Source organism: Amborella trichopoda, chromosome 3 (assembly GCF_054954075.1).
Source record: "Amborella trichopoda isolate Santa Cruz 75 chromosome 3, AtrichopodaSantaCruz75HAP2 v2.0, whole genome shotgun sequence".
In the NCBI taxonomy this organism is placed as follows: Eukaryota; Viridiplantae; Streptophyta; class Magnoliopsida; order Amborellales; family Amborellaceae; genus Amborella; species Amborella trichopoda.
This window is the reverse complement of record NC_142338.1, coordinates 8,636,450-8,664,199: the sequence shown is the minus strand read 5'-3', so window position 1 is coordinate 8,664,199 and position 27,750 is coordinate 8,636,450. Positions and strand designations below refer to the sequence as shown.

At 37.7% G+C, this 27,750-nt stretch overlaps 2 protein-coding genes across 17 annotated transcripts; one reads left to right on the top strand and one right to left on the bottom strand.

Annotated features, from left to right (window-relative positions):
* Positions 1 to 816: 816 nt before the first annotated feature.
* LOC18428903 (protein TIME FOR COFFEE) lies at positions 817 to 8,000 on the bottom strand. 16 transcript variants are annotated; one of them, XM_088863245.1, is made up of 13 exons: positions 7,882 to 8,000; positions 7,132 to 7,419; positions 6,866 to 7,029; positions 6,730 to 6,771; positions 6,353 to 6,605; positions 5,826 to 6,249; positions 5,647 to 5,719; positions 5,447 to 5,551; positions 5,086 to 5,347; positions 4,882 to 4,984; positions 4,612 to 4,708; positions 4,062 to 4,463; positions 817 to 3,831 (listed from the first exon to the last, which is right to left on the bottom strand). In XM_088863245.1, exons 1-13 carry the CDS (start codon positions 7,973 to 7,975, stop codon positions 1,351 to 1,353), a joined length of 4,788 nt encoding a protein of 1,595 aa, XP_088719371.1. In that variant the 5' UTR covers positions 7,976 to 8,000; the 3' UTR covers positions 817 to 1,350. The 16 variants fall into 16 exon arrangements, with proteins under 16 accessions (XP_088719371.1, XP_088719374.1, XP_088719372.1 ...); XM_088863248.1 differs by having other exon boundaries at positions 4,062 to 4,457; XM_088863246.1 differs by having other exon boundaries at positions 4,612 to 4,705.
* Positions 8,001 to 26,253: 18,253 nt separating this feature from the next.
* On the top strand, positions 26,254 to 27,325 carry LOC18428904 (olee1-like protein). The gene is made up of 2 exons (XM_011623112.3): positions 26,254 to 26,456; positions 26,731 to 27,325. Exons 1-2 carry the CDS (start codon positions 26,303 to 26,305, stop codon positions 27,066 to 27,068), a joined length of 492 nt encoding a protein of 163 aa, XP_011621414.1. The 5' UTR covers positions 26,254 to 26,302; the 3' UTR covers positions 27,069 to 27,325.
* The last annotated feature ends 425 nt before the right edge of the window (positions 27,326 to 27,750 follow it).

Sequence of the window (27,750 nt, the reverse complement as noted above, 5' to 3'; positions counted from 1 at the left end):
GATTTGTATTTCTCTCCCCAAACAAGTTCTTATTTGTTTAAGAGCACGTGACACGAGAAAGTCTTTAAGAGTGGGCTAGATGAATGGTGGGGGCCCTTCACATAGAGTCCACCTTTTCTTATTATTGTAGTTCAAAGGCCTAGTTTTTATGTGGGTCCCCACTTAAGTCAGCTGCCCCACCAAAATCTATCTCCACGCGTATAATGCCACGCCCATGCATAGATACATACATACATACATTCCACAAACCCACCCACCAATCCCAAGGACCCAAGAAGCCAACTCATTGGTTGACATGCATGGCATGGCATGGCATGGTACGTATGCATAAACCCTAGGTGGTCGGTCGCAACAGTGAGGGGTCTCAACTACCACAAGGAGGTGAGGGCGGCTCCACACTCTGCAAACCCATTTTTCCCCTCCCGCCCTCACATTCTCTTTTATGACCAGACAAAGAGCCACCTTTGAGCGTCTTTACTACCTTTTTCACATTACAGTGGACATATGCCAGTAAAAAAGAAGAGCCTTGTTTTCACATTCAATGTCATTGAAGATTCTTGAAAACAAAACATGAGAGAAGTGGGGTGGTGGAAAAGATTGAAGGATAAAAGCAGATAGTACCCTGAGGGAGACAGGCCCCATATGCTGCCTTTCCATATTTGACTTTATCAAAATCAAAAGCCTGCAAGGTGTATATATATATATATATATACCACCTGTTCCTGACAAATAAAGTAAGCCCAAAAAAATCCTGTGAATCACATTTAAGGGAAGCAGAGAGAGAGAGATATCTATATATATATATATATATAGTAGTTATGGCGAATCTACAGTTAAAATTAGCTTCAGGGCCAGGGTAGTTTTGAGTATATCATACAAAAAATTTCTAAGAGGAAAAAGGAACAAAAGGGAAGACGGTTAAGGAAATATATACCAAAAATTATGGCAACGGCAATCATCCTCTACTCTCTATCTCTGCTTCTATGTAACTGAAATCCCTTGCAAACCCCTTCAGCTCTCAGGACAGCATCTTCTTCAATTGGATCATTTTAAATGGTGGCGTGACTCTAAATTGCAGCCATGGAAGCTCCAAAACACCATGGCCTCATCACAAAGCTCTCACGCACCGAATTGAGACCACCCCACATTCTGTACTTGGGCAATCTCCCCTTCTCTTAAGAGAAACCCCCCTGTTTCCCTGACTCGAGTCCTCTATTTCTCTCCACTCTATCCACGAGGCATGAGAAGAATGGGTCCATTTCTTCATATGATTATATGAATATCTATTTTCTCATGGCATTGGTTGGAGGTCTAGCCAACCCAATTTCATAGCCACCCCATAAGTCACTTTCAATGTTTACTTGCTGTAGGCTTCTGCTCAGTCGATTTCACAGGCATAACTGTGTGGCCTGTGTGAGTTTGAGTGTGAGGATAAAAATAAGGAAAAGCCATGGCCGGATGAGAAGAAGGAATGCCAGCCAAGCTCTTGTACTGCGTATGCAACACAGGTGAATTCTTCATAGGGGCTGCTGCCTTCGTAGGATCAGCAGCAGCAGCAGCCAGGGTTAGGGTTGGAGGGCCAAGAGATAGTGCACCAGTGACTGAAGGGTTTGGAGAAGGGGTAGTTTGTTGCTCACCGGCCCTCCTCTGATTCGGGTTATTATTACTATTGCCAAAAGGAGCTTGTGGAGAAGCTGACGACTTTGGAATATAACCAGAGGTGGCAGCTGAGGTGCTCTGGTGAGATAATTGAGAAGATTGTCCCGGTAAGTAAGAGTTGGAGAAGAAAAGCTGTGCATGTTGTAAAGCCTGTTTTTGAGTTGGGGTGGGCTGGCCTTGTGTCTTCAGGCCTGCCAACACAGGTGTTTGAGGCCTAACCGAGCCTGGTCCAGGTCCAGGTCCAGGCCCCGGTCCAGACCCAATATGGGGATGGCCCAATATGGAACCAACAGGCGATGGTAACTTGCGACTGCCCAAGGCCGAACTTGAGCCTGAGCCCGACCCAGCGACCGTGCCGATGGATGATGTGTTGCTCTTAACTTGAGGAGGTGGGCCCACTGCCTTAGCCCTAGACGATGGGCTCCCCCCCTTTGAGACTGAGGAAGACGAAGGGGACCCAGTGACCACAGGGCTCGGAATAGGGCAAGGGCTAGGACTCACCATTGGCCCCACTGACTTCACTCCAAATGATATCTGCGAGGCTGCTGATGTGGTGGCAGGTGTGGGCCCTCCTTGTGAGGCCCTTGACTGAGGGTGTAGGTTCCTTGTTACAGTAGTCGAAGGCGAAGGTGAAGGCAACAAGATAGGAGCCTGAGTGGTTCGAGCTGCCGTCTTCCACTGAGGAGACTGCGGGGTCCCTGCCCCTCCTCCACTTTGCATAAGGCCCTGAGGGAAGCTTGAAAGGGTAGCAGGGAGCTTGGTTACACTAGGAGAAGGCCTATCACTGTAAGAAACAACACCACTACTAGCACCCACATTGCTCGCCTGTTGTTTGTTGCGTGTAATCATCTGAGGTTGAGTTTGGGTTTGAGGTTGAGTTTGGGTTTGAGGTTGAGGGTGCTGGTGCTTTTGGGAAGTTGGGGTTGAACGAGTGGAAGAGGCTCGAGAGCCATTTGAGGGTGCCGGGATTAGGTTTAGGGTGCGAGATGAGCTGTCACCGACGCTTGAACTAGACAAGTGAGTTGGGGATGAGTCATCTGCCCTTGAGAAGTTCAATGAATGGTGTGGTTGGAGAGGAGCTGGTGGGCCTTTTACAGGGGCTTTTCGGTCATCTTCGCTAGCACCAGTTGTGATTGAATCACTTGGGGTCTTGCCTTCTTCTTGTGTAGTAGCAGCATTAACAGATTGGTGATGCTTTTGGGGAGGCATAGCCTGCCTATGGGCAAGCTGGTAATGGTGCCTGGCAGCTTCAGGCAGGGTTTGGAACACCGTGTGGCCTTGTGCCATTGATGAGAAGTCTGGGCCAAAGGACATGGCAAATGCCTGAGATGCAGTGAGCTCCATACCCTTCAAACCAAACTGGAGATGTTGGTCACCTGATTGTTGTGGCTTTTCACCAGGTTTGTTGGGTCCTAAAGCCGAAGACATCAGGGCAAAGCTTTGTGGGTGAATGGGCATGACATTGAAGGTGGGGTTCGTGTTGTTCTGGTTAAAGAAACCCCTTTGAACAAGTGAGACCCTGCTATCTGCACTAGAGGGGCTCTCTCCCCCTGCTTCATTGTTCTCGAGCTGTCGTGCTTGAGGGGGTAGGTGAAGGTTAGAGTGGTGGTGTGAATTAGAGGGAGAAGGGGATGATGGTCTCTGTTGCTTTGAGGTTGAGAAGCCATGAGAGGTGCCTTGGAGCCTGTGTTGTTGCTGATGCTTTTGCGATGAGGAGGAGCCACTTGAGGTGCTGGGGTTTTGCTGTGTAGCCTGTTGAGGAGGGGGACGTTGAGGATGAGTTTGTTGAGGTTGAGGATGGACTTGAGGGGGGTGGAGCATTTGTGATGAATAGAAGGAGCCATTGAAGAAGGGTGTTGCTTGTTGACCCATATGGGCATGGCTTCCTCTATATGCAGCTGCAACTGCAGCTCCTACATGGGTTGGGATAGGAAATGAATAGCCCCCACTCTGTAACATGGCAAGATATTGAGCTTCATTGGCGCCCAAGTTTGCAAAGCTATAGCTCATAGAGGGGGATGTCCCTGCTGGTCCCAAAACTGAATTGGAACCACCCACTGAAGTTGCAGAGCTCCCAACGTTGGTAGTTGAATTAGGCTTCGATCCTGCTGGTCTAGCAGCTGCAGCAGCAGCAGCTGCCTGGTTCAAAGGGAAGATAATTGCAGGCCCATGCTGGAAAAAAAAAATCAAAATTTCAAATAAAAAAAAATTTAAAATAAGAAGCAAGTTAGCAAAGAACATTGCTCTGCAAAATATCTACAGTGACAAGAAAACCCACTTGTTTATGGTTTAAAAAAAACCTACATTTTTTATGATGGAAAAAAAAGTTGGAATTTCCATGAAAATCAGATCCACAAAGCAAAGATTGCTTCTTGTTGCCAAAAAGAACACAAGACCTGTACCTGCATACTAGTTGCAGAAGCAGGTTGGGGAGGTGCCTGCTGAATAAGGGGAGGTTTTCTCTGAGAGTCTATGAACATTGCAGCGGGTTTCTCTTTAGAACCATGGCCATTGCCTGAAAATGCAGCAACAGAAGGTGGTGCCTGCCCCTTATCTTGCAATGGGTTCATGTTTCTACCAGTAGCAGAAGCAAAGGGTCCAGGCAAAGGTCCACCAAGGATCACACCCTCAGTGGGAGGCAAAATGTTAAGATTGTAAGGCTTGGTGCCATACACAGGTGCAGAGCCTGCCCAAAAAGGATTCATTCGAGCCAGTTGTTGGTGATAGTGTATGATTTGGGCAATGTAGAAATGCGTAGCACAGCGTTTTGGTCTCGGTTGGGGCAAAACTAAGGGTGGCTGTGGCTTCAACACCAAAAGACAACTTCCATAATCAGTTTCAAATGTGGAAAACGCCAAATGTGGGTCTCTTATTTGTGAGTGTGTGTGTGTTTGGGGGGGGGGAGAGGGGGGGATTAGACACACACACACACAGAGTGAGAGAGAGAGGCACCTGTAAGGTTGGGGTTGCTGTGTTCGCCTCCATGGACACAACTGCTTGAAGAGATGAAACTCCAGACCAATTAGCAGGGGCTTGACCCAGGTACCTGCTAAAATTAGTTCTACTCAGGCTACTGGACTACTGCAAAGACCTCTCCTTTTGGGGTGTGCTTGCATGCAGGCGTGTGTGTGCATGTGTGTCAGAGAGAGGGGGGAGAAGGGAGAAAGAGAGAGAGAGAGAGAGAGAAAGCGGTCCCCCCTGCCAGAGAGAGAGAGAGCATACCCAAGAGGAGGAATGCCACCAGGCCAGCCTGCAACTGTCATGGGCAACGCCATTGAGGTGGAAGTTGTGACAGCGGCATTGATACCAGAAGACGAAGATTGACCTGAAAAGTAAAGAAATGGAGAAAAATGAAATTCATAGACAGAACTCATTGTAGCCAACACACACAGATATTCATATGAGCAAAGAGCATTGAATTAGTACCAATTTTCTCTGGTTGCTTTGGAACTTTTATCTCATTTTTCATCACTTTGCCCTGCTTCTGAAGCTGTTGCTTGCTGCTATAATCTTTATCTGATAATCTCTCTGCATCTAAATGGAGATCAGGGATCCTCTCCTTGACCACTTGTAGCTTCTTCTCTTCCCGTTCCTCTACATTTGCCTTATTCACTGATTCCAAATCTTTCTCCTCTGGAGAACTTTCCTTCTTTGCGTTTGTCCGTGCTTCCACCACAGATTCCACAACCTGCATATGAAAAAAAAAACCATCAATTGTATATTGCCGATTCCTCAGATTAAAGCCAAAAATATATCGATGTCTAATATTTACTTGAATTGCTTTTACCTTTACCTTTTCCTTTTCAGGAGCTTGGGGTGGTTGAGGATCTTCTTGTGGTAGATCTGTCACCCCATCACTTTCCACGTCCAGCAAAGATCTTGCAGGAGGAGCCTGCAATCAAATGGCAATTCTCTCACTCTATGAATTACTTCACCATGAAACCAAATATGAATATCTCTCTAACGTGCAGCGCATGAAAAGCATACCATCAGGTCAATCTTGAATTTCTCCTCCCTCAAGCTCTCACAACCAGGATTACTCGAAGAAACCCTGTAAAATCTCAATAAGAACAGAACATCCATATTATTCGATCCCACCAAAAAGGAAAAACAAGGATGGCCCAAAATGCCAATCACCAATGCATGCAAGAAGCTTATAAGCTTACCTGTTTATTGATTCATCCTCTGGTTTAGCTGAAGAAGGGGAGTCCTTCACAACTGTATCTGCATCCTTCAAGTCAATCCGTTCTTTAATTGGCTTCTCTGAAGCCTTAGCATCTTTTTCATCAACAGAAGGCTTCTTCTCAGGCGATGGGGGAGGTTTGGTATCCGGATCTATTGGCTTGGTAGCCATTTGAGAAACCCCCAGATTATCACCAAGCCCTGCATCTGATTTAGGAGACAAAGCCTCCGATTTTGCGACTACAGGCTGAGGTCCTTGCTCCTCAACAAGCTTGGTTGCAGGTGTACAAGGGGGATTCTGGGTATTAAAAGTCCCAACATTATTGCCTGAATCAAATGGTGAACTACCAGTAACCGCATGACTCTCGTCCTCTTGTTTCACCGGTCTTGGTCGCTTCCTCTTTGGGGCTGCAAACAAATACAAATTCAAGTTAAGAACCCAAGATCTTGCAACCCATTAAGTTTAAATGAGAGAGAGTGTGTATCTGTTTTAGGGAGAGAAGCAACACACCAACAGCCGGAGAATGTGCATTTGAAGTAGAATTCTGAGTGATGGAGATGGGCTGAGAAGGCAAAGGAGGGGAAATCGGAGAAGAGGCCATGGAAGAAGAAGATACTTTTGAAGCCTCTTGGTTGGATCCATTGTCCTTGTAGAAATCAGTTCTAGAAGAGACATTATTACAGTGGTTATTACTGTTCACGATTTGCCTTGTTAATCCGAACAGGACCTCTGCAACCTCGACCTCGATCTCCTGGATAGAAGCCTGCATAAAATAAAGCTTCCCTTTCAGGCCCCAAATCTCCATCAACAGGAAAGAAACCAGAGAGAAAGAGAGAGAGAGAGAGAGAGAGAGAGAGAGAGAGAGAGAAGGGGGGGGGGGGGGAGACCTTGGAGGTCTTAGGTGGGCGATGCTTGGTCCCCATGGGTTTCTGCATTAGAAACCAAACAAGAAAAAGGCCAGTTCAGATCAAGCCAAATAATCAAAAACCCAAAAATTTACAGGTCTCCAAACCATGCACCCACCATTCTCTTCCTCATATTAGAGGCATTAGATTCAGAAGGAGAAACTGAAGCAGCTCCTCCTGGAGAAGGAGAAGTTGAAGACTGGCGATGGATATGGTCGGAAACCACACCACCTCCTCCTCCACACCCTGAGGCCCAAGTCTCATGTGACCTCTTAATACATGCTGCAACAAGAACATAGAAAGTTTTAGAGAAAGAAAGATCAGAAGCTCGGAATCGGATGAAAAGAAGAAGTGGAGTAGGTAGAGAAGTGATGGTGTTTTTACCAGACCGAGCCTTTCGGGGTACAGGAACGCCAATCATCTCATCGGGGACCTTCCATTGAGGCTTTGAGATCTTTGCTGGTTTCCTGTGACTTGATGGAATTCTCACTGTCTCATCTTCCTCGTCATCTTCTTCTTCATCTAAGCTTTCATCTGTGCTCTCATCTCCTCCTTCCTCTCTGTTACCCTGTAACCTCTCAGCCCTTCTTCGCTTGCTCCTGCTTGGCCTCTCCTTCTTATTAGGCCTCTCTCTAAGCCTTGACTCTTGCATCTCACTCATACCCTCTTCCTCTGCATCTCAAATGCAAACACCACAAAAAATCAGTACGAGAGAAGAGCCAACATCTACAAACTCCCCTCTGCATCTCAAAAAAAAAAAAAACCATTAAAAATCGGAGAAAAAAAAAGGTTGGAAAATCCAAATTTAAAACCCCTGAAAACTCTCTCGCCCACTCCTCCTAACTATTAAAGGAAAAGGTACCATCAAAATAGAAAGAAAGAAACAGAAGAAAACCCAAATTTACAGATTCCTGAAACTCTCTCATCCCCTTTTCCTCTGCAACTCAAAAGAAGAAAACCCATCAATAGTCAGAAGAAAAATTCAAGAAAACCCCACAATTGGAAATCTCTCACCCCCATCTCTGCAACTCCAGAAATTTTTTTGAAAAATCACGAAAAAGAAGAAGAGGAAAAGCAAATTCACAAGAAGGTCAATTCTTTCAAGCCATAAGCTCGAAGCAGAGAGCTCTAGACCTGGAGAGTCTCTGAAACCACTTCGCGGCCTTCTTCTTGAAGATCCATTAACAGATAAGTCCATCTTCCGCCTCGTCTCTCTGCTTCGATCCATCTTATTCGATCCAAGCCCTCAAATCAGGCATCTGATCAACATCCGCTTTTCATATACCTCCCTCACGGCCAGATCTCTGAACGCAACTCTCTCCATAATTCCCCTTTTCTCTCTCTAACTCACCACCAAAAACCCACAAATTTACAACCTTCTGAGAAAAAAAAAAAACTAAAAGACTCCTAATCTCCCCTCTCTCTCTCTCTCTAGCCCAAGACTCTTGCAAATCTCTTTCTCTCTCTAACCTACCTCTGCAACCCCTCTCTCTCTCTCTCTCTAAGTCTGCATCGACCTCTATTTCTCTATCTCTATCTCCCTCTCCCTCTCCCTCTCCATCTAATTGTCTTTAACTTGGCCTCCTTTCACTCCCATAAGGCCCACTGAAAAGTAACAGCCAACGGCCCAGATAGTACCGCCAGCTCCCCGAGGCAAATCACAGCCGTCCAACCCGAGAGACATCGGACGGTCTCCATCCAGCTATGCCAACGTGGCGCCATCCACCACCGTCCAATTTGTCGCCGTGGAGAGAACCTGGGGCCACGTGGCGGAATCCTTATCGTGTTTCCTTACGACCCAAGCTTCTCTCCCAGCGTGTTGAAAGTGCATTATATCTGATTTTCTCCACCGCCAGCTGTGCTCCCGTACTCAAGCCTATCGCCGGTTTCCACCCCTCTTCCTAAATCCCTACCAGGATACCACCTCCTATCGCCGGTTTCCGACTGAAAGGTTAGTAAATATCGGCTCCGGTCAACACATCCGGTTGACTATTCCGGGCCCCACCGACGATGCGTCTGCTTGTCATCGTACCGCTAAAAATCTCTCCCTTTAATGCATCAGGAAATCACAGCCGTTGGTTTTCTAGCGAAGCTTCCGGGAACGTCACCTACTGACGTGGTGGCGGCATCACCCGGCGAATCTCGACCTTCCGATCACCGCTGACTGGGTGGGCCCGGTCAATTACTGTCCGTCCGATTTCTACTGGACCCTCCTCATCGGACGGCGAAGATCCGTCCCGAGCGCGATCACGCTAGACACGGTCACGGAACTTCCGAGAAGGTAGGGCCCGCACCCCGCGCCTGTTATCCCACTGCCCCATGCCACGTGGCGAAATTGTGTAAGCACTGGGCGCTGCCACGTGCGTCCCACGTCCTTAACCCACGGCCACTATTTAACCCGACCCTTCAACCACGTTTTTACGGTGCCGTAAATCCAGGTGTTGGACACGTGGCAACCTTTCGAGACGCCTAGCAAAATCGAAAGCCTGTCCTACATGGCAACCCAAGTGGCAGTCACAAAGTGCCACGTGGATTCTTCCTCCTGATTGGCCGCTTCTGATTTTATTATTGCTCCATCAAATATCTCCCCCAAAATTTCACTCCCAATTTCTCTCTTATTAAAATAAAAAAAAAAAAAAGCGAGTCGGCCAACTCCACGTGCGGGACCCACGTGTGAGCAGCATGAGCGGGGCCCACAACGGCAGGGGGCCCACCGGGCGCCAACTTTTGTCGCAAGCCATGCCCTCTCCCACTGCTCGCTGTCCCGCAGTGGATGGGACACGTGTCGCTTCGTGATGCGTTCCCGCCTGTCGAGGCCATGTCATCATGATGACGTGGCGCCGCCCCCGCCGTTAGTGGCGAGCTCGTCAACACCCCGGAGATGACGACTGAATTACAGCCCTTTTTTCTCTTAAAATAATTAACGATTTCAAAATAAGAATAATAAAATAATGACGGTTTTTTAAATAGAAAATTCTTAATTTATTGTGAGAAAATCAAATAATTGTGATTCTGGGTTGTTAAAAAACTATTTGGTGTTGGGAAAGCGTAAGACCCTGTCTTATCTTTTCCTCCAGTTTAATAATATTTTTAAAAAGTATTATTATATTAATATATTTTGGGAAATTATTAAAATAAGGGCTGGGAAAATAAAATAAGCAGGCAGTGCCTTGAAGTTATTCCCAGTTCAGATCCCCAATGGACGGCTGTGATTGTCCAATGAATTTCACTCTCCCCGTGTTTTGACAATTCATTAGGTTTTTGATGAGATATGAGCCGTCCGTTTGAGTGGGCCGCATCACACGTGGCACCAAATCCTGTGACGATTCATACGTGTCAATAACTCATGGGATGCCTTGTATTCTTTAGTCCTAAGAAATATAATAAAACGTTAAAGAAAGAGACAGAGAGAGAATGAGCTTTTGAATATTGAGGAGAGATAAAGTAGAGAGAGAGAGAGAGAATAATTTGGTTGTGGCCTCCAAACCCTAGATTATGATCAAGTTGGGGCAATTCATTCCTATAAAGCCAAAAGGAATCCCATTTCTCCTCTTTAAATATATAAAATAATCCCATACTTTTAGCCTCCAAATAAAAAAGCAATAATAGTACAACCATTGCCATTCTTTAATCACACAACAAGTACAAAATAATAGTGGCTACATTTTTTAATGTAGCTGATTATTTTGACCTTTGGTTATTTATTCTTTTCCAAGAGCCGTTATCTTACTAAAATCCCCTTATCTTTTACCCCCATTCAAACATCATATACTATTCTTAAAAACCCCATCATTACTTTATTCCAATATATTAATCAGGTTTAGAACACTCCATTTTTTATATCATTTTTAATGCTCTCGAATATGGACTGCCAAGGTTGGCACGTGTGCAAAAACTACAGGATTTCTTTACTGTTGTGGTATCAGAATGGACGGTGATGTCCGGGTAAGTGAACCCACGACGTCCATTTGATTTTGAGAAAGTTCAACATTCAATGCTATGAATCATTCATTTCCTTCGTCCAGTTTTGTATAAGTCCAAGTATGAATTTTACACTTTTATATGTCTTCCTATTTCCTAATTCCTACTCCTTATTCTCTGTCCCTTTTTTCCTTCTTAATTCCTTCTTTTCTCTCCTTTTTTCCTTTTGAAAAAGAGTCTATATAAGTTATCCACCTTATATTGTTGAAGTGAAGTGTACCTCAAAAATTATTTAGATGAGAGTGTTCTATCGTAAAATCCTATAATTAATCATCTTGATATCGAGATGTATGGATATAAAAAAAAAAAAAAAAATTCTAATCTTAAAAATAGTTCATATTTTAAAAAGTTATCTAGACTATCTATTTTCAATTTTCAAGTGTTTATGGACAGGTACTTTTGAAATTTCAAATTAATTAGAGATACAAATTTCAAGTCATGATAAGATTTCTCACTTAACCTATTGTTCTAAGAAAAATTTAGAGGTGTGCCGCTATTCTTCTAAGCAAAATTTAGAGCTGTGCCTTACTTCTACAGCATAAGGCGGGTACTTTATATGACCCTCACCCTTTCCTTTTGCAGCTGCCTTTCTAACTTCTTACTTTCTCCCTTTTTCCCCCTTTCTTTTCTTTCGATTAATTAGACATCCATCGTTGTGCATGTATCATTAATAGATGAAATATGAATTTTGCACTTTTGTCAAGACAAAAATGCATTTAAGAAAGAATATTAGTATTTTGGAAATAAATCTTTCATGGTTGGTCTCAAGCCAATCGCGTTGATCCCGAGGAAGGTTGTGTTAGGTAGGCGGGCAACATAAAACCTTTTCATAAATCCTGAATTTATTTGATTTGTGGTTTAATTAAGAGTGTGACCTTTGATAGAGCAAAATGGCATAAGATAAGTACCTGACACCAAATAATTGGGACAATGATTAGATGATGATGATGATTGATCTTTTGGGAATACTTTTCTCTTGAATATTATATTTTGGGAATACCATGCTCGCTCTAAATAATCTATGATGTATTGGTAATCATTAATATAAATATCTTATAGATATGAGTGTAGTTGAGATGGATGAATAGCAAGACGATAAGGGATATGATTTGAAATGAATACATGCTGAAAAATTTAAGTGTCGCACTAATAGGCCATTAGATGAGAAAAAGTAAACATTAGCAGGCCAGCCATATGTGGCACAGATTAAGTAGAATACCTGTTAGGATGTGTGATTCGGTTCAAGTATAAAGCGACAAAATGACAAGAAATACACCCCAAAAGACATGGTTGAAAATAGTAAAAAAATGTATCGGGACTCACGTCCTCACTGAAGGTATAACTATTAATAGAGCATAATGATGGACCAGGATTCATGTAACCGATTCCAATTTGTTGGAAAAAGATTTTGTTAATAATAATGATGATCAATATCCTACATGTCACCTAGTGAGATTTGGGTTCACAAATTGGGATTTAGTGGGAATGGAATGCAAAACACATCGTATTGTTGCACCTCTGGCCTCCTTTATATTGTACATAATCCCTTTAAAATATTTTTTTCTCACAAGGTGACTCAATGACATTCAAAAATACCAAAATTTAAATTTACTCCATGAGATATTGGTGTTTGAAAATGCTGATATCTCATTATGTAGAGTGAGATACCCACATTCCCAAAATACCAATGTCTCACCTAGACAATTTTCCCATAATGTAGTTTAGTTTTAATGGAGGGGCAAAATTGAAAACTGAAGCCTAACGATTTCTTACCCATAGTGACATAGCTTTGAGGATTTTCTTCAAATTAGAAACCCTAAATAGAGCAATTTCTAGAAGGTAAGTTTGAGAATTTCATTTGATATTTAAAATAAATAATTAAGTTAAGTGGGGTGAATTATTATTCTAAGATGATATGTGTGGATAAATTTGTTGAGACCCACTTTGGGGTTGGAATTTGGTGACTTGGTGCGCACTTTAGACGTGGAAGTATGGGTATATCTCAAATGGTTGAGCTTTTGGAGAGGGGCATTGGCTTTGGCTATTAAGAAAATCTTGCACCTAATTTTATCAAGACCACCTAAACGAACATTTCTTACCTAATTAAAGTAAAGAGACTTGATGATATAGGCAAACATGGATCGAATTGGACCATCGGTCGTTTTTAGTTAGAACAGATAATCAAATTCCATTTGATAAGATTCACACGGTTTTGTCAAAGAACCGAGCAAGTCGGTCAAGGTGCTAGGCGTTTCGGATCGGACGTTCACCCAGTTCACACTCATTTTATTCTTTTTTAATTAAAAATATTATTGAATTTTTATTTGACCAATTCTCTCACCAGAGAATGGGCCTTATCATGCCCAAATTAGTAATCCAGTCGGTCCGGCATGTGACCAATTTGCCCTTCTTCGGGTTCTGTAAGCTTTTTTTTAGGGCCAGCAACGGTTTGGATCCGAGTCCAGATCCAAACCCAATTCGAAATTACTAGACCCTATCAGACCCAACCCAAAAATTAAAATATCTATGTACGTAACTATATTTAAATATATTTCATGTATTGGGACCTAAAAAATACTATCAAATACAAACTCAAACAGTGTTCCAGTCTAAGACTTGAACCCAAACCCAATTTGCCGGATCCAATTTTTGGACCTATACCAAGACCCGGTCTGTGTCTACCTCTCAAGCACTGAATCGGGTCGGGTCGCGCTACTTGTTTTTTGTTTGATATTCGAAAGTCGCCTAATACGAATATCATTTGCATAAGAGGGGGCGGGGGAGGAGAGAGATTTGGAAGAAGTGGTTAGATGCTGGGTGGTTGTAGCAGTCTCTTCCTTGAAATGATAGAGACGGAAGCAGGCGGAGAGAGAAGAAAACAAGGACAAGTTTGAGAGAGAAAGGAGAGAGTGAGGGAAAACAAGGATACGAGTGTCTTCTAGTTTCTATACAAATATTCCATAAATAATGGCATATCCGCACCGTTTCTCGAAAAAGGGTGACAGTTTACTAGCTTCTTAATTGCAGTTCACGAGCAAAAATAATAATAATATTTTAGTAAAAAGCCTCGTGAAAGTGAAAGGGGTTCATGTGATGCAATCCAAATCAAAAGAATCCATTAATCTCATGCTTATTGCCCACACCTACACCACACGATAAAACTCCACATCTTCAATCCCATGTTTTCCTCTTATTGGGCCCTATAATAATAATAATAATAATAATAATAATAATAATAATAATAATAATAGGGAAAGTCTTTTTAATGTCTATAGGTAAAAAAAAACGAACAATAATTTTGTTTACTTCATTACCATCTAGAGTTCATCTTATGGTCACGATTGTCTGATAGTATTTCATTTTTCATTTTTTTCTACAAATCATAATGACCTGAAATTTGGAGCGTATGTACATCTTAATGAAACACACCTAATAAAAATATAAAAAAATAATTAATCAAAGTACCAAAACCTTTTCAAGAGTATTTTGGTCAAAAGTTTTTCATGTAAAATACTTTTTTGATATTTTTCGTGGATTCATCTATTTTTTATAAACACACACTCCAAATTTTAGGTCCTTCTGTAAATAAAAAATAAAAAAATGAATAATGAAACATTACCAGACAATCGTGACCATGCGATGAACTTTGGACGGTGATGAGGGTAGGCGAAATCACTGTTTATTTTCACCTGTAGGCGTTTTGTAGTATCTTTCATAATAATAATAATAATAATAATAATAATAATAATAATAATAATAATAATAATAATAATAAGCTTCACCTTAAAATCTCGTCGAGAAAATACTTCATTCTTATAGTGGCTCTAAAATCTATTTCTACCATCGATTGTAAAATTTGTAGCTCAAAATATGATATAGATCTTGTAGATTTGTGAATACTTGAAAACAAACAGTGTACAAGATGTGTTACGATACATATTCTTTTTAAGGTTTAAAATCGTACTCTTTTTTTTTCACAACCGTAACGATCAAGGTTGAGATGATCGATTTGAAAGTTTTCTGATGTCCAAAACTGTAATTTTCATTTAATTTTGTGATGATGCTTTATTTTTATTTTTTTCATATAGCTTAGACCTTTTTTTAATATTTTTTTGTTTGATATTTAAGTTTTTACGTTTAATCATAGCTGAATGATCTCACGAGCCGAGCTAATGAGCATATGGATGAGTAGGTCCTATCTAGACCGTCGGTTTGTAGGTTGGAGTAATCTACATCGTGGGATTTAGATTTTTAAATAGATAATCGTTGGACGAATTTTCTATAGGGCCTAGGTTTTATAAAAACAAAACAAAACCTCACATCAAATCCTCATCCGAAAAGCACTTTCAGCATAGAAAATATTTATGATGGCTCTAAAATTAATTTCAAATATTGACAATAAAATTTGAAATTAAAAAACAATACAGATCTTGTGAATATGTGAACATTTATTTTAAGAGCGAAATGGATGGTCTAAGTGATTTGCTGCAGCATACTCTATTTTTATAATTTGAAATTGTACTTTTTTTACACAAGCATGACGTTTAAGCTAAGATGATCGATTTAAAAAGTTTTCAACGCTTCAATTATAATTTTTGATGAGTTATGAGATGAGGTGTTATTTATTTTGATAGGGTTGCAGCCCCATCAAACCATTTCCCATTATCTTTTGTGTGAGAAAGCCATAAATGCGTTTGGGGATATAGTGTAGGTATACTAATACCTAACTCAAATTTCCACAAACTTTTTATTTTTTGAGTTTTGTCAAACAACCCAAGACACCCTAATATCAATTCTGACGGTTGGACCTTCTACTACTATAATCAAATTGTCATATACTATGCAAGTCTTATTAATTTTTTTTTGTCTAGTATTTACTTTTTAGTAGATATAATGAGTCATTTTTATTTTATTTTTATAAATTGACTAAGAATAAAAATATATGTCAAATAAAAATAAGAAATATTTCATGATAAATTAAATACAAAATAAATTCACTAAGAATAAAAAAAAATGTATATCACAACCTAATCAATACTTTTGTTACTATTAAAAGCTAAAACAATAAAATAATAATAAGCATTTTGCTTATTATTGAAGCATAGTTTTTTATTAATTTGATTCACAACCAAGACCCACATTGCTTATGCTAGATATTATGTGATTAGAAATTTAACCAACGTGGCTAGCCCTAGGCATTAGAAGGGCATATTGGTCATTCCTTGTTAAAAAATGGGTAAAATTTGGTAATAGATGGTGGTGGTGGGACAGGAAAGTGTTCACTTTGTGGAAAAGGCCACCAGTGTTGGAGAAAGGAGGGGTGTTATTTATTATTTATTTATTTTATTTTTTATAGATTATTATTATTATAAGTTTAAAAGTAAGAAGTCATTGGTTTTCCAAGAGTTTTGGTGGGGTCCACCGGTTTCATTTATTCCACATTTGTATTGTTGGGAAGGGCAACATGGCCTGCTGAGGTGTCCGTGTATGGAAAAGTCGAAATCCCTCCTTGCTGATCGTTAAACGATTCTCTACTCCCGCGGGAGCATGGTATTTTATCAGACATGTGTGGGCCCATACTTGGTGTCCCCATACAGTATGGCCCCCATGCATGTATGGCCGCCCCCCCGCCCTTTTCTCTCTCTCTTTTTGTGGCCTCATGACTGGCAATTATTGGATTTCCCCTCTGTCTCTCTCAATTAGGTTTTCTCCTCTCTCTCTCTCTCTCAATTAGGTTTTGGATTCTCCTCTCTCTCTCTCTCTCTCTCAATTAGGTTTTGGATTCTCATCTCTCTCTCTCTATGCTCATCTCTCTCTCTCTCTCTAGCGCAAGATAGATGCAAGCACGTGCGGGTATATGAAAGCACCAAAAAGATCAGGGTGCGGTTTGTATATAGCCTAGGCTCTAAACAATCAAATTAGAGCCTACCTTCAAATACTTTTAAAAAATGTAGTTTCAATATTAAAAATATTTTTGATAGCCTTAAAATATATTTTCATCAAGTTTAAATCTTAAAAAATAGTGTAGATTGATAGATCTATGAAAACTTGAAAATTGACGGTCCAAAAATGGATTACAAAATACACTATTTTCAAAACTTTAAATCTATTTTTTTCTTAAGGCCATGCATCTTGATGTCAAGATGATCAATTTGAGGATATTTGGACATCAAAACAACCTGTTCTAGTGAAATTTTTAATGTAGGCTCAAATTTGATTGTTTAGAGCCTCGGCTCTATATTAACTTTTCCCCAAAGTTAATAGCTATTTAGTACCCTATTGTGATGGTTCTGCTGGGCTACTTAAGATATTTACTCCCAATTTAAATTTCACCCAAAAATAATTTTTTGAATATTAACTGGTAATTCCATCATACAAAGGAGCACAACTCCGTAAATACAATAGTAAAAAAGACTTTCAAATACAATCCATACCCTCACTTCGAAAGCTTCTACTACATCTAGTGCCTAAGACTCCAACCAAACTACACAAAGTACTTCCAAAGACATCCCCTACAAAACCTTGATCCCCCACCTAGATTCTCCATGGACACCCCATAATCGTGTTCCCATCAATCGAGATCCCACATGTCGGGGTTGGATCGGTGTCCAAGAAATAAGCTGAGCAGAACTTACACTGAAACAACATCCAAGATAATAACAAGAAGAGCATGGCGACGTACAGGAAGGTGGCGGTGACACACAACCAACAGCCAAAAGTAAGAAACATAAGATAGGTTAGAAGAGAAGCGAAAGAAAGAGCGAGAGGAGAGTGGGACAGAAACAAGTGAAAGAGCTAACATGAATTGAAAAGGGAAAAAATGATGAGGAGAAGAGAAGATGAGCTCTAAAACTCCCCTAAGAAACTGTATCTAACTACTCATTGGAATTCCAAGCTGGCATAAGGGAATATGAAAAACTACGACAGGGCTCACTAGGGCCCAAATGCGAAGCCCCATCTTAATTACTCAAAATTATAGTGTATAAAAAAGTACTAATTTGCACCAGTATTCCAAAACTCAACAATCTAGATTGAGAATCATAGCTCTGGATTGGAAGTCAACTGGGACTGAGCTAGTTCCCAACTTACACCAAAAAAATAAAAATAAACATAATACAATAGAAAAATACTTATTAAACAATAATTTCTTTAACTATCTTATTTTCACATGAATGGAAAACCAAAAGAGGAAGAAGGGGAAAAAATAAGTATTAGACCCCTTTCCTGGTGTGATGCGTGTGGGCTAATGTAATAGAAGACCAACAAGTTATATATGGGCTTTCACGATCTAGCTATTTGCTGGTTCTTTAAGCCCACAAACTTTGATGAGGCAGTGCCTAGAGCCTTCACTGATTTTAGATGGAGGCCACGGTGACGGGGCATGATGCATAGGTAGGTGCGTGCCTATCGGCTAAGCCCATGTGACTTAGCCGAACAAACTACACCAATAAATCAAGGCTTGGTTGATTGAACCATCTGCAACATGATCTGATAAGAGTAGTTAACAAGTCGAGGAATAATATTATCGTCATCAAATAAAAAATCTGGCAATAAATCGATTTTGTCCAAAAAATTAGAGGCAAAAGTATAGGTTGCGAAAACTTTGGTAAGCTAAGAAATTAGGAGTATTTCGGACTTGACTTAAAAACAAATTGAAAGAAATCTAATATGTATGAGTTGGAATAAATAAATTTATTATTTGAAGTTATTGTGAGGAGACAGAACAATTATATGAACAATATTTTTATATCATGACTTGGTCGCATTTATAGACCCAGTTAACAAATTTTTGTTTCACTCAACATAACTACATCATATTCTTAGTTGGTTGTCAGGATACAAAACATACAATGATTTTTTTTGGTAATCTACATAGAGAGTAATAAAGTAAAATGCTTTCTTATACCAAGCAAAATGTGGAAGCAAAACCGAAATATTTGAACCTTACCTCTAATTCCTAGTTGCCTCAATATTTAAATAATGACTGAATCACTTTCTATTCCTCTTTGAAATTGTCCACTTATTTAAAAGAATATTTTTCATCGGATTGCTCTTCCTTTACTCTAAACTATTTTTCATAAATATGGATATTGAAGAATAATAATATTATTTTTGGATTATGTTGGAAATTAATATGTTTGTAATATTGTCTTTTAGTGAATTATGTTTTCTTAGGATATTTTGGTGAAACTTTTGACGGAATTTTTGTTAAATCAAAATTATTAATTTGATCCCACTTCTAATAAAATTATTAAATAAAAGTTCAAAGACTTGATATCAATGAAGAGAATAAAAAATTCAAGACAACTCTAAAAATGAAGAAATAAAAACATGGAAGAAGTTTTTTTAAAAAGTTTTATTGAAAATAGATAAAATATACATTTATATCATTCCTATAAAAAAACACAATTTTTGAAAAGCTTTAATTTTTAATGCATTTCAAACAAGGACTTTTTTGAAAAAGCTAACTATGGTGGTGCAAACCTTAATAACGATGTAAATGAAGGTGAGTGTGACTCCACCTATGAGAGGTGGTTTCGAATTGAATTTTGATGGTTATTCTCTGGATAATATTAAGAAGGCTGGTGTGGAAGGTGTTTGTAGAGATGGTTTTGGGGAAATTGTTTTTTTGCTTTTGCTGGACCATTTGCTTATGTGACTGCTAACCATGCATAAACAATGCCATTATTGCAAAGGGTGAAACTATTAAGGAAGAAGTGTATTGGAAATTGTTTTATTATTGAGTGGACTCTCTAAATGTGATTAAAATTAGTGTAATAAGGTGTCAAACCTCCTTGGTAGCTTAGATCTTGGTAGATGCAAGTCATGGAAATTACAAATTACTGGACGGTATCCTTTAACCATGTCTATAGGGAAGCTAATGATTTGGCAAAACGGGAGCAATTTTGGATAGCATTATTGTTTTTGAATCTATGATTTAAGTTTTTATGGCATTCTAATGTTATTGAAAAAACATTAATAATATTTCATACTATTGTAAATAACAATAATTTCGCCATACTTGAAAGTGCCCCAAGCCAAAAAGATTGTATACAATGAGACCATTTACCTTTTTATACAAGGTGGTCATAATTCCTTATAACCATTTGATGTGAAATTTGATAGTATGGATGTGTCACAAAGTTCGAAAAAATTTCTTTTGAAGTTTGAGTTCGGTCAATATCATAATTATAATCACCAAATTTTACATCCAATAGTCCATATTATTGTTACCACCTGGTATAAAAGGTAAATCTCATTCTATATTTTCCCTTAGCAAAATGATGTGAATATCATTGCTTGTTCGAGCTAGGAGCTCAAAATACATTATTCCAACGAAAAAATAAGTTTTGTGTTGCTAACCCTAAACAGAGAGATGTTCATATCATTGCTTGTTCGAGCCAGGAGCTCAAAATACATTATTCCAATGAAAAAAATGAGTTTTGTGTTGCTAACCCTAAACATAGAGATGTGCAATTACTATTTGGACTTGGTTTCTACGCGGCCAAGCCCGTTTATGTAGAAATGTAGCCCTATTAATAAATCTATTTTTGAGATGGATTTTTGGACTTAATTTTTAAGAACATGTAATCTCTAACATGGAGAAAATAAATATAAAAAATAAATAAATTTTAAAAACTATAAATAATAATTCTTGTAAGAAAACATGTGGACTGCTAGTTTCCATTGTTTTTAGATGGAACAACTACTTCCATCCATCTTTAAGATCGATGCTTTACACTTTTTGAATCGCATATGTAGTCATGCGATTCAGCCCCCATGAGATCATTTTCCTTGATATTTTGTTTGGTCCATTACTTAAAGAGCAATTACAATCACTGTTCTTTATTAAACTTAGGAACACAAAACATGGGTTTTCAATGAAAAGAAGTTTCGACATCTTAAACCCCAACAAGATAGAACTACCATATTCCCCGGCTTGCGCCAAATAACGCAAATACCCTTGATTTTTCTATTATAGGAACCCTAAGCTTGATATTTTAATGGAAAATTGTTTCATACAGTGGGGATCACATTTATGTAGTTGCGTTTCCCGAGGTGTAAAGCATCTATCTTAAAGACGGATGTAAATAGTGGTCTATTTAAAAATAATTGAAACTAGGAAAAATTCCATAAAATTTCTCAAAATGGACTTTCCAATCAATTTACCCTAAGTTAACTTTTCTTAGTACCCAAAAAACCATATTTCCTAGCAAATACCCCCAATACAAAAAATTCATTTTTTTTATACGAAAATACCCTTCCTTTACATAACAACTCATTTTCGCTAGAGAGGACGGTCCGGAAAAGGCAGTCCAACGATTAGTTTATTGGAATGGGCAGTCTGGTGTTTCATTGTGGCGGTCTGGGGATTATGCTATTGGAGAAATGGGTAGTCCGGTGTTTTGAAAAAGCAATCCAGAGTTTTGGAGTGGCGGTACTACATTTTGAAGAGGCAATATGGCGTTTTAAAATGGTAGTCCGTCGTTTTGAAATGAGCAGTTGTACAAGTACGGTCCGACGTTTCCTGGGATCCGAAAATGATTTGTTATATACGAGAAGGGTATTTTCATAAAAAAAATAAAAGAAGAAGAAGTTTTTGTATAGGGGTATTTGCTAGGAAGCATGGTTTTTAGGAAAGAAGTTGCTAATAAAAGTTAAGTAGGGTAAATTGGTTAGAAAGTCCATTTCGGGGGGTTTTATGCAATTTTTCTTGAAACTATCGGTCCAAAATTTTTCTTTATAGAATTATTATTTTTAATTATCAAATTTATTTAGTTTTTCATATTCATGATCTCTAACATTACATGTCCTAAAAGGTTAGGTCAAATTTATTTATTTATTCATATTCATGGTCTCTAACATTACATGTCCTAAAAGGTTAGGTCCAAAAATCCATCTCAAAAAACGATTTTTAAGAGGTGACTCATTTTTAAATGGACTCACACAAAGGGTATCCTATTTTAATATAAAAAACATGTTCCATATTCAAAAGGTTGCAATTTGTATAGAGCCAAGGCCCCTTAAATAATGAAAATAAATCTTACCTTCAAATAGTATTGAGAAATGTTGTTTCAATATTGGAAATCTTTATGATAGCCTTAAAATATATTTTCATCTTTAATTATAAAATTTAAAGCTTCAAAAATAGTGTAGAACAAGCAGATCTATAAAAACTTGAAAATCATGAAAATTGACGGTCCAAAAATATGTTACAAGATGCACTATTTCTAAAACTTGAAATCCATTTTTTTTCTGATGTCCATACATCTTGATATTGAGATGATCAATTTGAGGATATTTGGGCATAAAAACAACCCTTTCTAGTGAAATTTTTGAGGTGGGTTCTAATTTGATTGTTTAGAGCCTCGGCTTTATATAAATTTTTTCCTATTCAAAAACCTAAAATCAAAGAAGAAGAGTATTCACATTACTTAAGTCGGTTCAATTTACTAAACTTACCCTTTTGTTGGTCTTCTAAAAATTGAATATGAGCATTTTGATAGTTTTGAACAACTCAAAAAATAATTATTTTAACATTAAATTGGATGATTAGACTATTTTATGACTATCAAGGTTTTAAATTTCAGCTATCCAAATCAGAATAGCTCGATTTGGATCAGATTTTGAAGATGGCGATTCGGATCCCCGAATATATCAAGATCTGAATAATCCATATATTTTTTTTTCCCTTCTTGGATTGGCGATTCACTACAGCAAATCACCGAGTCTGTGCATTGCGCTAATAATAGAGGGCTTTGTTCACAGGTTTCCTCAAAAGATGTTTTTTTCACAGTTTTTGAAGCTTTCTTTCAAAGATTTTTAGCGCGTTATTAAAGTATATTGGCTATAAAACCATAATTTAACAATGGAAAAATTATCTGAATTTTTTGTGACAAATTTTGGGGCATTTTTCTTGGTGTCATAAAAAAAATCCGCCAAACTGATGATTTTAGCCACAATTTAGAACTATTTTGTCAAATTTTGTGTAATTTGAAGCAAATCTAGTTCTTCACATGATCATTAGGTTGATTTGTTTGATTACACAAATATTAGTAGTCCATTTTGCTCTAAACTTTGTTCATGAAAAGCGTGACCGTGATCCTATTTTGAACTACCCGATTGATAATCAGGTCAATTTCGATTAAATTGAGGTATGCATTTTGATCCCCATACTTTCAGTTAGCAAATCAAACTAAATCTTGATTTATCCTTCGTATTTATTTATATGAATTTTTGGTAAGGAAATTCATGCCATTTTTCTCTGAGTTTTGAAAAATCAACCAAACTGATGATTTTAGCCTCGATTTAAAACCATTTTGTGTCAAATTTTGTTCCTTTTGAAGTAAATGTAGTTCTTCAAATGATCATTAGGTTGATTTGTTTGATTACACAAAGATTCCTGGTCAATTTTGCCAAAATACATCTTGATTATAGGGTTTTTTGAGTATTGTTTTTTAATTGTTTTGCTTGAAAAAGTTAGGAATTTTGACGAACATGGTTCTTGATGCATACAAAACTCATATTTTCAATTTTATCTTCATTTTTTTAATGCAATAAAATGTATTTTTCAATTTTTTCTTCATTTTTTTAATGCAATAAAATGTAAACTTTCTGTATGTATGTTTTTTTTGAGCTTTGGTAAACAAACCATGACAACCTAATCTCAAATCTGATCTCTAAGAGCGATTTAACCTTCTAATACCATAAAAAAATTATCTTGTACTATACAAGTCCTCGTTTCTTTGTCTATTATTTTTTTTAATAGTTATAATGAGCCATTTTCTTTTATATGTGGATATTTTATAAATTGACTAAGAATAAAAATATGTCAAATAAAAATAAATTTTTTGACAATAAATTTGACGCAAATAAATATACTAAGAACAAAAAAATGTATATCACAATCTAATCAAGCATTTTGTTACTATTAAAACAATAAGAATAATAAGGAGCATTTTGCTTATTATTGAATGATAGTTTTTAATTAATGTGACCCCACATCCAACACCCACATTGCATATGCTTTATATTATTTACAGAAAATTTTTAGGATTAGCCTATTAGCTTATTTGAAGAAAAATTTTAGGATTAGCCTATTAGCTTATTTGAACATATGAGCCAAACGATCCATATTGAATCTGAGCTGATCTGATCGTCACAATTTCATTTTGTTTTTAAATTTTAAATTTTTTATATAAATCTAAATAACTTGAAATTTTAGGCGTTCATTATTCTCATCAAGACACATTTAATAATAATATTTGAAAAATAATATGCAAAAAATAGATTGACCAAAATACCCTCAAAACATTTCAAGGGTATTTTGGTCTATTTAATTTTTATAAATTATTTTTTTTAATATTTTTATTAAATTATCCTATTTTTGAAGAACACAAGCTTAAAATTTTAACTTATTTGGATTTATAAAAAAAAAATTTAATATTAAAATACGAAATGAGGTCGTGACCATCAGATCGGTCCAGATTCAATTTGAACCATTAAGCTTATATGAACTCATATGTTCATATGAGCTAGTGGGCTAAACTCAGCATTTTTCTTATTTATATGATAGGAAATGTAACATTTTTGACATGGGTGCCATGTGCCACGAGGCTAACCCTAAGAAATAGAAGGGTATATTAGTTATTCCTTGTTAAAAACTGGGTAAGTTGTTTGATATATTGGTCATTCCTTCTGTACATTTTGCTATAATTTTTCCTAAATAAAATGGGAGGGAAAAAGTTTATATAAGTTTGGAACTTTAAATTGTAGAATTAAAGGTGAACTAAATCTATCGAAAAAAGTTATTTTAATGTTGAAAAATCTTCTAATTGATCATCTCGACATCGACATTTATGAATATTAAAAAAAAAAAGATTTTGAGTCCCATAAATAGTGTATCTTGCAACACATTAGACCGTCCATTTTTAAGATTTTCATATATTTATTGATTTACTTGATTTTAACCATTTTTGGAATTTAAAAATTTATGGTTACATGTGAAAATAGATTTTTAAATTATCATTAGAATTTTGAATAATGATCTTATAGGATCTTCCCCCATTCATACGAGTAGGACACGAAAGAATCACCATTAAAGTTGACGTGAATATCAAGAAAAGTTATCATATGGATATGATACTTGACTTTTTTTATAGATCCGTACCAAATTTAATGGTTATACTTTAAAGTCCTATACACATAGGTGGGGGACGGGATAATTTCTCTAGAATTTTTAACACCAAAATTACATGTTATCATAAAATTGAGGTGCGTCTTAAATGGATTGTTTAAGGTTGCAACCTTGTAGAAACCACACCCGATGTAAAATGATCTCGTGTATTTTAAGTGAGTGCCGTTTGTATAGGGCTGAGGCTCTAAACAATCAAAGTAAAGCCTGCTTTCAAATAACGTCAAGAAATATGGTTTCAATATTAGAAATTTGTGATAGATTTAAATATATTTTCACCTTTAATTAGAAAATTTATAGCTTAAAAAATAATGTAGATCGAGCAAATTTATGAAAACTTAAAAATCTTGAAAATTGATGGTCAAAAAATACATTCCAACATGCACTATTTTTAAAACTTGAAATTTATTTTTTTTGTTATGTCCATTCAACTTTATGGTGAGATGATCAATTCGAGTATATTTGAGCATCAAAACAGCCGCTTTTAATAAAATTTATAAAGTGGACTCTAATTTGATGGTTTAGAAGTTGAGGTGTATATAAACTTTTCCTATTTCAAATACAGAAGAGCGGAGTATATAGTTTTCCTTTCTTATAAAAAAGGCTTTTTGGTCCTTTCATATTCTCTCCACACCCTGCTCCTCTCTCTCTCTCTCCAACCCTGTTGTTCTCTCTCTCCTGCACCTATTTAGTCGAGGTAAGGAATGGTGGTTTCGTCGGGGTGCGAAAATGAGCTGTTCTTCACTTTCTCTCTCTACAAGTTTTTATCCCCTGTGCGCTATTGTGACAGGTGGGAAGGGTACGCCTTCTATCGTCCAGAGTCTCTGTCTCTGTCTCTGTTTCTCTCTCTGAAAATGAGTTCTAGACGGACACCAAAATAAGGGTTTTCCTTTCTCTTTGCGGATTTTTCATTACTGTTTTCCATATCTCTTTATGGGTTTTTGATTGCTGGTTTGTAGGCTCTATTTGTAGCTACAAACGGCTAAGAGAGAAAATAGGATTTGTGGGTTTTTCATATATGGCTAAAAACGGGAAAGAGAGAGAGAGAAGGAGAGGTTTTTACGTTTCCTAGTACCAGACAAGAAGAACTCGTCAAACCCAACAATCTCCTTCCTTCTCTCTCTCTCTCTAAAAAACACAAATCTCCCCCCCCCCCCCACCCCCCCTCTCTCACTCTCTCTAAAATTCTAAAAACCCGGATTTTCTTACATGTCCCATTTCTCTCCTATCACTTATTCAAAAAGGCTAAAAATATGGAACTCCTCTCTCCTCAACCGAAATAACTGTACCCCCCTTCCTATAAAGGCCTCTCACCCTCTCTTTCTTTGTCTCTGGTTATTAGAGAGAGAAACATCTTCTCTGGTTATTAGAGAGAGAAACATGGCAAAGTGTGGAGCTATTTTGGTATTCTGCTTCGTTTCATGCCTTTTGGGGGTGAGCCATGCGGACTCCTCCTACTTCTTCGTGGAAGGCAAGGTTTATTGTGACAATTGCCGAGCTGGGTTTGAAACTAGGGTTACAGAATACGTACCAGGTAATTTAATTTTGTTCGAATTTAATTTTGTTCGACGTATTAAAATCTTGAGAATAGACGGTTCAAATAATTTGCTGTAAAATATATATTTTTTTAAATTAATTGATTGTTTTTTTATCCATACGACTCAACGTCAACATTATCAATTTTGACTGCTTTTCAAATTCAAAATAACAGGAATTTTTTTTGTTTTCGAGGTACACTTTAATTCTACAATTACGACGACCTTACATAAATGTTCTCCTTAATTTAAACAGTTTTTTCGGTTTTGCAGAGGCTAGAGTGAGGGTTGAATGCAAGGATCGGGAAGGTGGGCACCTCATCTACAGCATCGAAGGTGTAACAGACAGGACCGGAACCTACCAAATCCCAGTCGAAGGCGACCACGAGAATGAAATCTGTGAAGTGATGGCCATTAACAGCACCGACCCCAACTGCAACGAGATCTTCCATGGAAGAAACCGAGCAAGAATCCTCCTAACAACCAACAACGGAATCATCTCAGATAAGCGTTTTGCAAATCCTCTTGCCTTTTTGAAGAAAGATCCACTTCCAGTTTGTGCAGAAGTCCTCAAGGAATACAAATTGGATGATGATGACGATGATTTCTAGATCGGTTTGGGCTTCCTCGACGAAAAAGAACTGGGAACCTTAGTTTCAAATTTCAATAAGATTCCTATTTGGGTTTTTTCTTCTTATTTTCCCATCATTGATTGTTTTGATTCCCACTTATTGATTGTTTTTCAGAGGATGAGAGAAATTTGTGCTTCTATGGCTGATAGAGACAGGCTTATGCTATGCTTAACCATGTAATCGATCATGGTGCTAATTGTATTGAGTTCTTTGTGTTTTATGAAGCAGTATTAAAATATGACATCCTTATATTAAAAAGTAAATGCTCTCTTTGTATACAATCCCTATATTAAAATAGGGCGACATATGAAAATTTTATTAAAAAATATTTTTTTTTCCCTAAAATACCTATACGATGTCTTAAAAATATATTCATCTCTAGTTATAAAATTAAAAGGTTTAAAAAAATGCTCTAGATCAAGTAGATTTATGATTTGCTTAAAAAAGGTTCGATTACACGAACTGGACTTAGACTCCGGATATGGGCCGATCCGAATAACCCAGAATGGGTTTTGGTAATTCAAAATAACTGGGCAGGTCTTGGCTCAGCCAAAAATGAGTAAAAATTTAAAATAACAAATAAGTCTAGAAAATATAAAAATTATATTTAGAGTAAGCTTAAACAAAGCACATCTAAATAAACTTAACAAGTAGTGAAAAA

Bases quoted from the DNA above. Each gene is read 5' to 3' on its own strand.
- LOC18428904 (XM_011623112.3), top strand. From the start codon at position 26,303: ATGGCAAAGTGTGGAGCTATTTTGGTATTCTGCTTCGTTTCATGCCTT. The intron at 26,457-26,730 runs GTAATTTAATTT...TCGGTTTTGCAG, and splicing joins GGTTACAGAATACGTACCAG to AGGCTAGAGTGAGGGTTGAA.
- LOC18428903 (XM_088863245.1), bottom strand. From the start codon at position 7,975: ATGGATCGAAGCAGAGAGACGAGGCGGAAGATGGACTTATCTGTTAAT. The intron at 5,348-5,446 runs GTAAAAGCAATT...TTTCATATGCAG, and splicing joins CTGAAAAGGAAAAGGTAAAG to GTTGTGGAATCTGTGGTGGA. The intron at 4,709-4,881 runs GTATGCTCTCTC...AACTAATTTTAG, and splicing joins GGTGGCATTCCTCCTCTTGG to CAGGTACCTGGGTCAAGCCC.